Here is a 16,933-nt window from a genome sequence, read left to right as displayed (position 1 = left end):
GAGAACAGAATGACAGTGGGGGCAAAATTGTCCCTTGCCCCAACTGGGGGTGGTAATCTTCCGGGTCCGGGACTTCTATCGCCCGGCCCGGGAACCCCTCCACAAATTGCGTCATATGCCCCTCAACGTAAGCGGAGCACAGTCTCCGGCACTCCGTTTCCTTTGAGGGGCGCTCCCGGGGCGGTAGCATGTATGCTGTGCAGTGCTGAGGGAACGCTGCACTGTCGGAGGTGCCGTCTTTCGGGAGCTTGCTGTGTGCAAATTGGCTCCTAGTTTCTTACATTACAACAGTAACTACACTGGAGCAGGAGAGCAACGGCAGCGAAGAGGGACGTCACCAACATCCAGGTCGGTGATTGGAGCGTGGGCAGGTATATCAGGAACGGCGAGATCGGGGCGAAGGAGCGGCGAGAGAATGTAGAGGCATGTGATCGGGGCCCAGGAGAGGCGTGCGTTTGGGACCCAGAAGAGGCGAGGGCCCAGGGGCAGCAAGGGCCCAGCCCACGCTGCGATATGTGTGCGCACTAGGTCCATGCAGCAGAGCTGGTCTCCAGTCGTCTTGGTTAATCCTTGCCATTGGACCAAGACCTAGCTCTGTCAAGCCCGTGTGGTGGCTGGTGTGCAATGACCACCACACGTTAAAAAAATCCACGCACAGGCATCTTCCACCCTTCAACATGTAGTTCTGGATCTGGAATATTAGGTCCTTCATTGAAACACCTGTGAACTTTTTGATGTGGAAACAAGTCATCTTCGATTCGAAGGTCTGCCGATGATGATGATGATGATGACACTTCAAAAGTACTTCATTGGCTCCTGACTAAGGTCATAAAAGGCGCTATACAAATGTCAGTCTTTCTAATCACTCCAAAAAAACAGGATTCATCTTTCAAGAAACGAGACTATTCTGATAGAGATATCTGTTCCAAAATTCCCAGAGGAAACCCGCCCTATGTTGTCAGCATATTGGAGACCCAGCAGAGAGCACCTGAGTATCCAGTGCAGCCCAGACACGCACCCCGACTGACAGAGAACCACGCACCTCACATATACTTGCACAGAATCACGCACCTCACATATACTCCCAGACTGAGAGAGAGCCACGCACCTCACATATACTCGCAGACTGAGAGAGAGCCACGCACCTCACATATACTCGCAGACTGACAGAGAGCCACGCACCTCACATATACTCCCAGATTGACAGGCTCCTTCAAACAGAGACGGTTAAGAGGAGATTTGTCAGAGATGTTCAGAATCACGAAGTGTTTTGATGGAGTAAATCAGGAGAAGCTGTTTCCAGTGGCAGAAAGATCGATAACCGGAGGACACAGATTTAAGGTGATTGGTAAAAGAACCAGAGGCGACAGCAGGAAACATTTTATTTTTACACAGCGAGTTGTTGCGATCTGGAATGCGCTGCCTGAAAGGGCGGTGGGAGCAGATTCAATCGTAACATTCGAATGGGAGTTGGATAAATACTGAAAGGAAAAAAATGACAGGGCAATGGGGAACGAGTGGGACTAATTGGATAACTCTACCAAAGAGCACAGGCACGATGGGCTGAATGGCCTCCTACTGTGCTGTATCATTCTATGATTCTATGAATAACATACAGTGCACACAGTGCCCAGATTGTCCCCCGTGAGATGCACTGCCTCCTGTGTGGCTTATCTCCCTTAGTGTGTGCGGTGGCTCAGTGAGTAGCACTCTCGCCTCTGAGTCAGAAGGTTGTGGGTTCAAGTCCCACTCCAGGGACCCGAGTACAAAAAAAATCTAAACTGACACTCCCAGTGCAGTGCTGAGGGAGTGCTGCACTGTCGGAGATGCCGTCTTTCAAATGAGACGTTTGCTCTCTCAAGTGGATGTAAAAAAATCCCATGGCACTATTTCGAAGAAGAGCAGGGGAGTTATCCTGGTGTTCTGGGCCAATATTTAACCCTCAATCAACAAAACAGATTATCTGATCATTATCACATTGCTGCTTGTGGGAGCTTGCTGTGCACAAATTGGCTGCCGTGTTTCCCACATTACCACATTCCAAAAGTACTTCATTGGCTGTAAAGTGCTTTGAGGAGTCGGGTGGTTGTGAAAGATGCTATATAAATGCAAGACTTTCTTTCTTCGATATTTACAGAGACACCCTGCTTGCCACGAGGATAGGGAACTTTTAACGTTTTTCCAGAAATCAAAATGCATATGGACACAGATTCCCCCCCTTTGCTCCCAAGAACACCATGGAATCAACCACTTGATACACACTCTAATGGAGCAGCCAAGTCTCATGCATTTTGCCCACAGACCATCACAAGGTTAGAGACATTCCCATCTCCCAGACATCAGGGTTGCCAAAACATCAAAGGATACCAATACGTTAATACTGCCATACATTACAGGAAAGAGGTGATTGTACTCTTTCAAGTGCAAAGGAGATATCCGAGGATGTTGCCAGGACTGGAGTATTTTCGCTATGAGGAAAGATTGGATAGACTGGGGCTTGCTTTCTTTGGAACAGAGGAGGCTGAGGGGAGATTTAATTGAGGTGTGTAAAAATATGAGGGGGCTAGATAGAGTGGATAGAAACGACCTATTTCCCTTAGCAGAGAGATCACGGTACAGTAGTATTGTGGTTACATTATTGGACTAATAATCAGGAGACGTGAGTTCCACTCCCACCACCTAGGGAATTTAAATTCAATTAAATAAATCTGGAATAAAAATCTACTATCGGTAATGGTCACCATGGATTGTCGGAAAAATCCATCTGGTTTTACACCTTTAGGGAAGAAAATCTGCCACCCTTACCCGGTCTGGCCTACATGTGACTCCAGACCCACAGCAATGTGGTTGACTCTTAACTGGCCTCTGAAATGGCCCAGTGAGACACTCAGTTGTATTCAAGGCAGCTGCTCACCACCACCTTCGAGGGCATTTAGGGATGGGCAATAAATGCTGACGCCCACATCTCCTGAATGAATTAAAAAAAATAAGCAAAGGGCAGAAGTAATTGGTACAAGGATTAGGAGGGGAAGGGGGTTGGGGGGATGTTGAGGAGAACTTTTTCACCCAGAGGGCGGTGGTGGGGATCTGGAACACACTGCCTGAAAGGGTGGTAGAGGCAGAATAAAGGTTGTATGGCCTCCTTCAGTGCTGTAAATCTCTACGAATCCACACCCCTGCATACTCCACCTGCCCACCCAACTCTGCACATCCTGAACCCTAGATACAACCCAATATATCTAGAGGTTTCGATATGTTGGGCTTCGGCCCTCATTTGAATTGATGAGGATTGGGAGATCAGTCCTGCTCCTGATCCTGGTTGTACATACGCTGTCCACACCAGTGCCTTTGTATAGACCTATAGCTGTCACTTTATAAACTGCCGTATTTATAAAGACGCCATTGAAAAATATTTGATGTGTCACTAAATTAAATCAGGGCAGTAAAATGGGCTTGGTGCCTAAATGTATTCCTTATTATTTTTTTTCCCCTTCTCTTCTGGTCCAAATGACTCAATGATTGGTGTTATAATTTACAGACTTGTGTTTTTAGCATTTCGAATGCATTAAGCACTGCAATAACAGTTCAGCAGATTGATCTGTAATTACTGCCATTCCTTGTTAGAGCACTCTTAATACACCTCATCCTCTGATTCATTATTTATGGCTTCCTCATTTAATAACCCTCTCTCTTTGACATGGCCTCTTGTTTTGATCAAACAGGTTGTGCTGTGGGAAGGGTCAATATCCCTACTTTTATAGACTAGGCCTACATTCCCCAGAGCTTAGAGGAATGAGAGCCGATCTCATTGAAACAGACACAATTCTTACAGGGCTTGACAGGGTAGATGCAGGGAGGATGTTTCCTCTGGCTGGGGAGTCCAGAACCAGGGGTCACACAGTCTCAGAATAAGGAGTCGGCCATTTAGGACTGAGATGAGGAGAAATTTCTTCACACAGAAGGGTGGTGAATTCTTGGAATTCTCGACCCTTAGGTATATTCAAGACAGAGATTTTTGGATATAAAGTGAATCAAGGGATATGGGGATAGTGCAGGCAAGTGGAGTTGAGGTAGAAGATCAGCCATGCTCTTATTAAATGGCAGAGCAGGCTTGAGGGGTCACATGGCCGACTCCTGCTCCTATTTCTTAATTTATGCTCTTAAAATTTACCATACTCCCTGTCATTTCTCTTAATTTCCACATTTACTGAAGGGACATGAACATTTGACTCTAAGAGGCTCCAATTCTCTTTCATATATAATTACCGAGAAGGTACAATACAGAACAACCCATTCGGCCAAAGTCTAAGCCAGTGTTTGTGTTCCACACGAGCTTCCACCCACCCCCTCTTCACCTCACCTCATCAGTGTATCCTTCCATTCCTTTCTCCCTGGAGGAAGTTACAGAAATAGGAAGGGGCGAGGCCATGGAGGGATCCGAAAACAAGGATGAGAATTCTGAAGGTGTTGGAGACCTGGAGACGATGTAGACCGACGAGCACAGGGGTCGATGGGCGAACGGGATGGAGCGAGTTAGGGCGCAGGTAGGAGAGCTCTCGATGAGTGGGATGTATGCGGGCAGCACTCGCGATTCACATCACTCTCATGAATCTTCATGGTCTCGTTGAGGATGGGATTAAATGTTCAACCTCAGGCTGCCCAGCTGGGCAGAGATGTGTCCTTCAGTTCAGCTACATCATCATCATCATCATCATAGGCAGTCCCTCGGAATCGAGGAAGACTTGCTTCCACTCAAAAAAAAAAAAGAGTCCTCTGGTGACTGAACAGTCCAATACGAGAGCCACAGTCCCTGACACAGGTGGGACAGACAGTGGTTGAAGGAAAGGGTGGGTGGGACAGGTTTGCCGCACGCTCTTTCTGCTACCTGCGTTTGATTTCTGCATGCTCTCGGCGATGAGACTCGAGGTGCTCAGCGCCCTCCCAGATGCACTTCCTCCACTTAGGGCAGTCTTTGGCCAGAGACTCCCAGGTGTCAATGGGGATGTTGCACTTTATCAGGGAGGCTTTGAGGGTGCACTTGTACCTTTTCCTCTGCCCATCTTTGGCTCGTTTGCCGTGAAGGGGTTTTGAGTAGAGCGCTTGTTTTGGGAGTCTCGTGTCTGGCATGCGAACAATGTGGCCTGCCCAGCGGAGCTGATCAAGTGTGGTCAGTGCTTCGATGCTGGGGATATTGGCCTGGGCGAGAACGCCAACGTTGGCGCGTCTGTCCTCCCAGTGTACTTGTAGGATCTTGCGGAGACATCATTGATGGTATTTCTCCAGCGACTTGAGGTGTCTACTGTACATGGTCCATGTCTCTCAGGAGGGCGGGTATTACTACAGCCCTGTAGACCATGAGCTTTTTATATGGGTCATTTATATGGATATTCCGATCCCCTTGTCTCATGCAGTTTTCCTCTCTCTCCTCTCCTGTTCAAATACAAACTCACTCACAATAAACATTTCATAGTCTCAGTTATCTCCCCTCTCACAAAGGAAAGTACAATTGTTTAATCCTCCGTGAAAAGATCACACGTATATCCCTCCCACGGAGTTGGGTTTATTTTTAGATTTATCTGTGGCATCTCTTTGTGAAATTATAGTACATTTAAAGGTTATTTCTTATTACATGAATTAAAGGGGCAGTGTGTTTATCTAAACGACCACATAATTCTAAATGTTCGAAAGGGCGATACATGTAATCTTACTGGGTGTATCAAAGTCAGTTCCTTCACTATTCGGTTTTAAAATGGCTGGTGTGGTGCAGCTTAACAGCGGCCATTTTGTGCAGAATTACATTTTCAATGGCCAGTGGCTCAGTGGGTAGCACCCTTGCCTCTGCGTCAGAAGGTTGTGGGTTCAAGTCCCACTCCAGGGACGACAGCACAAAAACCTAAGCTGACACTCCAGTGCAGCGCTGAGGGAGTGCTGCACTGTCGGAGGTGCCGCCTTTCGAATGAGATTTTAAACAGAGGCCCCGTCTGCCCTCTCAGGTGGACGTAACAAGATCCCACGGCGCTATTTCGAAGAAGAGCAGAGGAGTTATTCCCAATTTCCTGGCCAGCATTTATCCCTCAACCAGCAGAACAAATAAAACAGATTATCTGATGATTATCACATTGCTGTTTGTGTGTAAATTTTCTGCCATGTTCCCTAAATGACATCAGTGACTACACTTCAAAAAAGTACTTCATTGGCTGTAAAGCACTTTGAGACGTCCGGTGGTGGTGAAAGACACCATATAAAGACAAGTTCCTTCTTTTGTTCCACAATCGGCAGTGCACTAAGTGATTGAGCCACTGAAGGGGCTTGTCTCTGTTTAATGTGAGGGTGCATTTGTCATTACCTATTACAGAAGGAGTGTTTGGTGGTGCAGAGCCAGTATCTTGAAGCTCGGTGCTCCGTAGGCAGGACAAAGCTCTCAAATAAGACTGTTGCCCAATCAGTTTGGGATTTTATATGGAAATCATGTGTAGTTGATTAAATCTAGTTTGACTCACACCCCTGTAATTACCAAATGCTAAATTTTTATAGGCCCGCCATAAATCAAGCCGAGCACTGTACTTAAATGCCTATGTGCCTTGCATTCAGCAACAATATGGCCGTGTGGTAATAACATTATTCAGAACCTTGGAGAGAAGGATTCTCATAGATTTCAGCACTATGTTCAATAATGAATGAAGATGTCGTGTTGATCATGAATAATATCTGGTGTGTAATGATAACGTGACATCTTTTTTTCCTTATTTACAGTGCTGCATTCTGCATGATATGAGAAGATATGATACTTTATAACGGGTCTGTTTTCATGCTGATCCACCCACCCGCATCTTGGTTCAGGTATCAGCTGTGGCTCAGCGAGTAGCACTCGCGCCACTGAGTCAGAAAGTTGTGGGTTCAAGTCCCACTCCAGAGACTTGAGCACATAAAATCGAGGCTGACACTCCCAGTGGAGTGCTGCACGGTCAGTGGTGTTGTCATTTGGATGAGACATTAAACCTTGTCTACCCTCTCAGGTGGACATAAAAGATCCCACGGCACTATTTCGAAGAAGAGCAAGAGAGTTCTCCCTGGTATTCTGGCCAATATTTATCCCTCAACGAACGTCACTGAAATAGATTATCTGGTCATGATCACATTGCTGTGCATGGGAGTTTGCTGTGCTCAAAATTGGCTGCCGTGTTTCCTGCATGACAATAGTGACTCCACTCCAACAGTATTTAATTGGTTGTAAAGTGCTGTAGAGCACCCTGAGGCTGTGAATGGGCGCTATATAAATGCAAGCCTTCGACAATAAGATGGCTTTCACGGTGTCAATGACAATTCTGCACCATGCTTGTCAATTGGTAACCATGACAGCACACAGCTCCCGAGACAGGCTGTTATTTTATATTTTATTTGTCCCTCCCAATTTTCACCCCCTTCCTTATATTCCCTCGTCTCATGAGCCAGGAGCTGGATGCTTGGCCTCAGTCCCGGCCTCCTCTATAATTGATGACCCAGCTGTGACAACAACTCCTCAATATCAGGCTTAAGTTATGGCAAGTCTGTGTCTCACTGAACTTTCAGTGGACCTGCGTGTCATGGGCCTATATTAAGTGCTTTTTTTTTGATGGTCAGTTTTTGTGGGGCAGTACCAGCTTTTTTGAAGTTATTGATTAGCTTTGGATAGTTTTCTGGTGGGGGATTGTGAGTTAGCACATAAGGCAACCTTTCGTTATGGGGAGAAAGAAAGACTTGGATTAATACAGCGCCTTTCATGACCACTGGATGTCTCAAAGCGCTTTACAGCCAATGAAGTACTTTTGGGGTGTAGTCACTGTTGTAATGTAGGAAACAAGACAAGTCTGTTGCAGACTGGCAAATATAACCATCAACTTTTAACATTTTTACATTCTCATCTTTGCTTTCAAATCCCTCCATGGCTTCACTTCTTCCTATTTCTGTAACCTCCTCCAACTCCTCCAACCCGGGATCTCTGCCCTCCTCCAAGTGAGGTCTCCTGTATATCTCCGATTTTCATCGTTCCACCATTGGCAGCCGTGCCTTCAGCTTCCTGGGCCCCAAGCTCTGGAATTCCCTCCCGAAATGTCTCCGCCTCTCTCCCTTCCTTTAGGACGTTCCTTAAAACCTACCTCTTTGACCAAGCTTTTAGTTACCTGTCCTAACATCTCCTTATGTGGCTCGGTGTCAAATTTTGCTTGATTTCGCCCCTGTGAAGCACCTTGGGACATGTTACTTTGCCAAAGGCGCTATATAAATGCAAGTTGTTATTGTTGACGTAACGCATGATGATACTTCGATGGAGTCAAACATCTTGCTCCAGACAGACCACAGCAGAAGAAGCCTCATGTCCAACTAGGAAGAGAAGACTCCAATGAACTAACAGGAGAGTTGTATAACTTGTCTTTTCTACCCTCCTTTCCTGAAGGCTGGGGTACAATTTAATGGTCGCCGGGCACACTCTGGTACCTTGTCCAAACGATCGTGTCGAGTGTCCGTCAGGACTTTGCGATGACCCACTCGAGCTAATTGTTTAAAAAGTTATCTTTGCACAGCCAGGCGTGAGACTGCCTCCTCACGATGGGATCAGCCCCAACACAAATCCCAAGCTGATTCTAGTTTGGCTGCAGCTACATGAGAGCATAAGAATTAGGAGCAGGAGAAGGCCATTCGGCCCCTCGAGCCTGCTCCGCTATTCAATGAGATCACGGCTGATCTTCTACCTCAACACTTTCCTGCACTATCCCCATATCCCTTGATTCTCTTGATATACAAAAATCTAGTGATCTCTGTCTTGAAAATACTCAAAGACTGAGCGTCCTCAGCACTCTGGGGTAGAGAATTCCAAAGATTCATCACCCTCTCAGTGAAGGAATGTCTCCTCATCTCAGTCCTAAATGGCCGACCCCTTATTCTGAGACTGTGTGACCCCTGGTTCTAGAGTTCCCAGCCAGAGGAAACATCCTCCCTGCATCTACCCTGTCAAGCCCCGTAAGAACTTACGAAGATGACGGGCAGGATAAGACCTGCTGGTACCATGAAGTGTGCCCACATTCATGATGGCTGGAGCATTGTGACCAAATACTTCCGAATGCTATCCTGCCATCATGTAATCTCCTGGGAGAGTTGAAAAAAACCCAGAGGAAAACCCCCGGGCTAATAAGGGAGAAACATAATCTGGGAAATCCCTCGACGACCACCTCATACGATTGAGACCAGTCCAGGAGATCAGGTGGACTGTGCTGTGTCAGCTGTGGGGTCAGTGGGCAGCACCCTCGCCTCTGGGTCAGAAGGTCGTGGGTTCAAATCCCATTCCAGGAACTTGAGCACAAAAATCTAGGCTGACACTCCAGTACAGCGCTGAGGGAGTGCTGCTCTGTCGGAGATGCCATCTTTCGGCTGAGACGTTAAACCGAGGACCCGTCTGCTCTCTCAGGTGGACATAAAAGATCCTACAGCACTATTTCGAAGAAGAGCAGGGGAGTTATCCCTGATGTCCTAGGCCAATATTTATCCCTCAATCAACATCACTAAAACTGTTTACTTGGTCATTATCACATTGCTGTTTGTGGGAGCTTGCTGTGCGCAAATTGGCTGCCGCGTTTCCTACATTACAACAGTGAAACACACTCCGAAAGTACTTCATTGGCTGTAAAGCACGTTTGGACATCTTGAGGTCGTGAAAGGCGCTATAGAAATGCCTTTCTTTCTTCTTATTTCTTATCTGTAATAGCCCTTGTCTTCGACATGAAGTGATCTCTGACCCAGTCTGTACCACACTGTCATGTATGTAACCACAATGTAACACCATTGTTTTACTGTATACACGCAACCTAGATGCACACCTTGACCACAAGGGGTGAACTTGTGGGAGACACTCCTTACCTGATCACACAGGTATAAAAAGGGAAGTCCCACACAGGGTCATCGAGTCCTGTGAATAAAGAGTTAAGGTCACAGAGTGACCTTGTCCCCAGAATGTGCCTCGTGTGGTTTCATACTGTAGAGTAAGGACTTTACATTGGTGATGAGAAACGGGAATTCACTACCCATGAGAATGGCCACCGGTAGCACAGAGGAACGGTACTGTGTTGGGGAAGACTGGGACGATTTTGTCGAGAGGCTTCAGCAAAGCTTCGTTACGAAAGAATGGCTGGGGGATGCAGTGGCCGACAAGCGATGGGCTCATCTTTTGACCAGCTGCGGACCAAAGACTTACGCGCTCATGAAGGACTTACTAGCACCCGAACGCCGGCAGACAAAACCTTTGAAGAACTTAGCAAATTGATCGGGGAGCACCTCAAACCGGTGAGTAGCATAAATATGGCCCGACACAGATTCTACACCCACCGATGTCGTGAAGGACAGAGCATACCGGACTTCGTAGCGGACCTCCGGCATTTGGCCAGCCTCTGTAATTTCACAGACGCCTGCAGTGGGGGGGGAGATGCTAAGGGACTTCTTTATCGAGGGCATCGGTCATGCGGGAATTTTCCGCAAATTAATTGAAACCAAGGATTTGACCTTGGAAGCGGCGGCGGTGATGGCTCAAACTTTCATGGCGGGGGAGGAAGAGACGAAAATAATATACGCGCGCAATTCTGCCTCTAACGCGGCGAGGGATCAGGGAGTCGTCAACATCAATGCGACTCAGAGCCCCGCAGGCAGCTAGGGGCAGTCCGACACTCCCCAGGCAGCAATAGACCCCAGAGTAGGACTTCAACAGAGACAATGGCAGGCTGAACGGACATTCATGCCATCACAGTGGACAATGTGGCCCGGGATGGGGCCATTGACACCCACTAATAGGGTACTTAAGAGCAGTCAAAGGGACAGTCAGTGCGGAATGCCTGGCCATAGTCCCTTTGTTCCCAACAATGGAAACTTTAACTCATGCTGGAGGTGTGGGGGAAAACACTCAGCTAGATCTTGCAGATTTCAACAGTTTGTCTGCGGGAACTGAAATCTCAGTGGCCATTTAGCTCGAATGTGCAGGAAGTCTGCAACCAGACTAATATATGAGGTGGATGGACCAGAAGAGGGTTCTTTGAGGCAGGATGACTTTTGGGGCAAATTGATGGACGCCGAGGTGCAGCGGGTCCATGTGACGAATATTCACAGTTCATACAACAAAACGCCACCAATGATGATGAGGGTTTTATTAAATGGTATCCCAGTATGCATGGAACTGGACACTGGGGCCAGCCAGTCACTCATGGGCGTTCAGCAATTTGAAAAGCTATGCCCACTTAAAGCCAGTAGACTCAAATTAGCACGTATTGAGACACAATTACGGACTTACACTAAAGAAATAATTCCGGTGCTCGGCAGTGCAATGATGGCTGTCACACACAATGGGTTAGTGAATCAGCTGCCTCTCTGGATTGTCCCGGGCAATGGTCCCGCACTGTTGGGGAGGAGCTGGTTAGCCGAGATGAACTGAAAATGGGGGGATGTTCACGCAATGTCATCTGTGGAGCGAAGTTCGTGCTCACAAGTCCAATAACAATTCGATTCACTATTCCAACCTGGCGTCGGGACTTTCAAAGGCACTAAAGTAGTGATATACATCACCCCGGACGCCAGGCCAGTGCACCACAAAGTCAGAGCGGTGCCGTATGTGATGCGGGAAAAGATCGAGAGCGAATTGGACCGGCTGTTGAGAGAGGGCATCATCTCGCCTGTTGAATTCAGCGACTGGGTGAGCCCCATCATACCCGTCCTAAAAGCGGATGGCCCTGTCAGGATCTGTGGTGACTACAAGGCCACCATCAATTGGGTGTCCCTACAAGATCAATAGGACCTCTTCGCCACGCTGGCAGGAAGCAAGTTGTTCACCAAGTTGGACCTCACTTCAGCCTATATGACCCAGCAACTGGCCGACGAATCTAAACTACTGACTACCATCACCACGCACAAGGGACTGTTCGTTTATAACAGGTGCCCGTTTGAAAAATCGCGGCCGCTGATCGAATGCCAAAGAAACATGGAAAGCCTGCTTAAATCCATTCCTGGAATGATCGTATTCCAGGACGACATCCTCATCATGGGTCGAGACACCGAGGAACACCTCCACAACCTGGAGGAGGTGTTACGCCGACTGGACCGGGTAGGACTGCGACTCAAGAAGTCTAAATGTGTGTTCTTAGCTCCTGAGGTTGAGTTTCTCGGCAGAAGGTTTGCTGCAGATGGGATTCGGCCCACCGAACCCAAAACAGAGGCGATTCGACGAGCACCCAGGCCCTGCAACACATCGGAGTTGTGTTCATTCCTGGGACGATTGAACTATTTCGGGAACTTTCTGCCGAACTTGAGCACGTTGTTGGAGCCGCTACGCGTGCTCCTGTGTAAGGGTTGCGGTTGATTTTGGGGGGACTATCAGGAACGGGCTTTTGATCGGGCGCAAAAACCTACTTTGTTCAAAAAAGTTGTTGACTCTGTACGACCCCTGTAAAAAATTGGTTCTGACATGTGATGCATCATCCTATGGGGTTGGGTGCGTGTTGCAGCAGGGCAATGCTGAGGGTCAACTACAACCTGTGGCTTGTGCCTCCAGGTTGCTCTCTCAAGCAGAACGGGGATATGGGATGGTCGAGAAGGAAGCGCTTGCATGTGTCTATGGTGTAAAAAAAATGCATCAGTACCTCTTTGGTAGAAAGTTTGAATTAGACACGGACCACAAGCCATTAACATCCCTGTTGTCAGACAGCAAGGCTATCAATGCCAACGCATCTGCTCGCATACAGCGATGGGCTCTCACGCTGGCTGCTTATGACTACTCCATCCGGCACCGGCCTGGCACTGAAAATTGCGCTGGCGTGCTCAGCAGGCTTCCACTGGCCACCACTGAGTGGGCTGCAGAGCAAAGTGCCGAGATGGTCATGGCTGTCGATGCCTTTGACAGCGCAGGCTCCCCCATCACAGCCCGCCAGATCAAAATCTGGACAAACAGAGATCGCCTCCTATCCCTGATTAAGAAATGTGTCCTGACTGGGGATTGGGCGCCCACACACGGAGCATGCCTGAGGAGGTCAGACCGTTCCATAGACGGATGGATGAGCTCTCCATCCAAGTCGACTGCCTATTATGGGGCAGCCGGGTAGTTATGCCCCAGAAGGGCAGGGAGGCATTCATCGGGGACCTCCACAGCGAGCACCCAGGCATTGTGCTGATGAAGGCCATTGCCCGGTCACATGTTTGGTGGCCTGGAATTGATTCAGACCTGAAACACTGTTCGCAGGTGCACGATGTGTGCCCAGCTGGCTAATGCCCTCAGGGAGGCCCCGCTCAGCCCGTGGCCCTGGCCCACCAGGCCATGGTCACGCATTCATGTTGACTACGCGGGCCCGTTCATGGGAAAGATGTTCCTTATTGTGGTAGATGCGTACTCGAAATGGATTGAGTGCATCATTCTGAATTCATGCACATCATTCACCATCGTGGAAAGCCTACGTACGATCTTTGTAACCCATGGCTTGCCGGACATCCTGGTTAGTGATAATGGCCCATGTTTCACAAGCTACGAATTCCGAGAGTTTATGACAGGCAATGGCATCAACCACGTCAGGACTGCACCGTTCAAGCCAGCCTCCAATGGCCAGGCGGAACGTGCGGTCCAAATCATTAAGCAAGGTATGCTCAGGATTCAAGGACCCTCCCTACAATGCCGCCTATCGCGTCTCCTACTGGCCTATAGATCTCGACTGCACTCGCTCACGGGGGTCCCGCCTGCAGAGCTACTAATGAAACGGACACTCAAAATTCGGTTGTTCCTCATTCACCCAGTCCTGACCGACATAGTTGAGGGCAAGCGCCAGTCACATTGTGAGTACCCTGACCGTAATTTGAGGGGGAGATGTATAGAAATAAATGATCCAGTATTCATCCTCAATCACGCCATGGGGCCCAAATGGCTTGAGAGCACTGTAATTGACAAAGAGGAGAATAGGGTCATCGTGGTAAAACTCAACAATGGTCAGATATGCCGTAAGCATCTCGACCAAGTAAAAAAAAGGTTCAGCATCGACACGGAGGAACCTGAAGAAAACCATGAGATGGAACTCACAACACCGCCAGTGAATGAGCAACAAGAGCAATCAGAGGAATGCACAGTCCCTGCGGTCAGGCCGGAATCACCACGGGTGACAGACACTCAGGTCAGTGTCCAACAACCAGAGCCCCAACTGCAGCGCTCCACAAGGGAGCGTAGACCACCTGAAAGACTAAACCTATGATCCCAATAAGATTTTGGGGGGGAGGTGATGTCATGTATGTAACCACAATGTAACACCACTGTATTACTGTATACACTCAACCTAGATGCACACCTTGACCACAAGGGGTGAACTTGTGGGAGACACTCCTTACCTGATCACACAGGTATAAAAAGGGAGGTCCCACGCAGGGTCATCGTCTTTGGAGTCCTGTGAATAAAGAGTTAAGGTCACAGAGTGACCTTGTCCCCGGAATGTGCCTCGTGTGGTTTCATACTGTAGAGTAAGGACTTTACACACACAATTTGCATTGCTACAAAAAAGAAAGACTTGCATTTATATAGTGCCTTTCACGACCACCGGATGTCTCAAAGCGCTTTACAGCCAATGAAGTACTTTTGGCGTGTAGTCACTGTGGGACAATCGGCAGCCAATTTGCGCACAGCAAGCTCCCACAAACAGCAATGTGATAATAACCAGATCATCTGTTTTTGTTCGGTTGATTGAGATAAATACTGACCAGGACATCGGGGAGAACTACTCTTCTTCGAAATAGTGTCGTGGGATCTTTTATGTCCACCTGAGAGGGCAGACGGTTTAACGTCTCATCCGAAAGCCATAATGATGGCAACAGTGCAAAAAAAGTGTGGCGCAGGAACTGGCATTTTATTGCAGTTTATGCACTCAGAGAATACTTGTCGTTTGAGCTCAATCTGTCAGAGAAAGAGTTTTCTTTTGCAGTCCCTGCACTCTTGTTTGAGTGATAACCATTTATTTAATAACATTAGGAGGGTAGTTTGTTCTACTGAACACTGTTTTAGTGTTTGGAAAGAGGCTGTGTACTGTAAAAATACTGTTCTGTTCTAAGTGCTTTTTTATATAAATAGCTAACACTGCTTATGAAGAGAATATGGATTTTTAATGCTTTATTTAAACCTTTGATGCTTTCCTAAATTTGGTGAGGATAAACACAGTCAATCAATCCATTAAAGGTGTAGTTTATTCATTTAAAAGCTACATAGCTCCAAATGAAGCCAATGTTTTTTCATGATTTGGTCGAAGGAGAAATTGTTTTAACAAGCATCTGAGACATGAAAAGATACATGCTTTGAATTGCATTTTGAGATCTCTACCAATGTATCCAGTGTAAAGTTGTGAAGTTTGTAAAGTTCCAGTTGCCTTGGTTAACCCTTGCCACTGGACCAAGACCTAGCTCTGTCAAGCCCATGTGGTGGCTGGTGTGCAACGGCCACCCCACGTTAAAAAAATCCACGCACAGGCATCTTCCACCCTTCAGGATATAGTTCGGGATCTGGAATATTAGGTCCTTCATTGAAACACCTGTGAACTCGTCCCTTTTTAGCGTGGAAGCAAGTCATCCTTGTTTCAAGGGACTGCCTATGACAATTGTAAATTTTTATTCTCTGCTCGCTAGATTTGTTTTTTATTGACGTAAAAGTGAGTCTTCGATGATTGGAGAGTAGCCAGGTGGTTGTATTTTTGTTGAGAGTGAATACTGGTATGGGTTTTAAAGGCATTGTAGTAATTATTCACTTTTCAGGGGTCCCCACTTAAAATGGAAATGAGGAGGAATTTCTTCTCACAGAGGGTTGTACATCTTTGGAATTCTCTACCCCAGAGAGCTGTGGAGGCTGTGTCATTGAATCTATTTATGGTGGAGATAGACAGATTTTTGACCGATAAGGGAGTCAAAGGTTATGGGGAGCGGTCAGGGAAGTGGAGCTGAGGCCAAGATCAGATCAGTCATGATCTTATTGAATGGCAGAACAGGCTCGAGGGGCCAAATGGCCTACTCCTACTCCTAATTCTTATGTTCCTCTGTTTAGAACTAAATAAAGAACTTGCATTTATATATCGCCTTTCACGAACTCGGGACCTCCCTACACAATGTTTCCTTTAAGCTGCACGGCCAATCTCTAGAGATCCCAAAAAGCCGACTCTCTAGCTTTTAAATTGAAGCAAATGCGCATGTGTGGAATGTTGAATAGGTCCAATGAAGTACTTTTGAAGTGTTCTTCTTCTTCGGCTGTTCCTCGAATCGAGGATGAATTGTTTCCACATCAAAATGGGATGAGTTCAATGAGTTCACAAATATTTAAATGAAAGACCTTATATTCCAGATCCCGAACTACATGTTGAAGGGTGGAAGATGCCTGTGCGTGGATTTTTTTTAACGTGGGGTGGCCGTTGCACACCAGCCGCCACACGGGCTTGACAGAGCTAGGTCTTGGTCCAGTGGCAAGGGTTACCCAAGACGATTGGAGACCAGCTCTGCTGCACGGACCCAGTGCGCACACATATCGCAGTGTGGATTGGTCGTGCTGCCCCTGGGCCCTCACCTCTTCTGGGCCCCGAACTCACGCCTCTCCTGAGCCCCAGTCACATCGCTCCACAATCTCTCGCCACCTGCTCTGCTGCACAGACTGAGTGCACACACATATCTTTTGAAGTGTAGTCACTGTTGTAATGTGGGAAACGCGGCAGCCAATTTACACTCCGTGACACAGAGCATTACACGGCGTGGGCACTGATCGGAATATTGGATACAGAGAATAGCGTACCCGTTACACAGCTGGCCCCATTGTCAATGCAGTTAGATCTACCGGATAAAAACTGAGAGGCAGGAGAGGACGCAACACCCTGCATCCACGCCCTCATTGCAGCCTCCTCAGTGCATTGAAGCCAAAACTCACTGC

At 47.6% G+C, this 16,933-nt stretch overlaps 1 protein-coding gene across 50 annotated transcripts in view; it reads right to left on the bottom strand.

The window, feature by feature from the left end:
* The window catches only part of LOC139233716 (CUGBP Elav-like family member 4), an 831,346-nt gene that overhangs the window by 156,304 nt on the left and 658,109 nt on the right, over window positions 1–16,933 (bottom strand). For 11 of the 50 annotated variants that reach the window (XM_070864153.1, XM_070864149.1, XM_070864172.1 and 8 more), the window contains exon 5: window positions 11,037–11,064. The exons of the other annotated variants lie outside the window; for them this stretch is intronic. In XM_070864153.1, coding sequence (XP_070720254.1) covers window positions 11,037–11,064 — 28 coding nt within the window. The remainder of the gene's footprint in view (window positions 1–11,036; window positions 11,065–16,933) is intronic. 50 annotated transcript variants of the gene reach the window in all.

The sequence above is a fragment of the Pristiophorus japonicus genome, chromosome 21 (genome assembly GCF_044704955.1).
Source record: "Pristiophorus japonicus isolate sPriJap1 chromosome 21, sPriJap1.hap1, whole genome shotgun sequence".
Lineage (NCBI taxonomy): Eukaryota > Metazoa > Chordata > Chondrichthyes > Pristiophoridae > Pristiophorus > Pristiophorus japonicus.
This window is presented reverse-complemented; position numbering and strand designations above follow the sequence as displayed.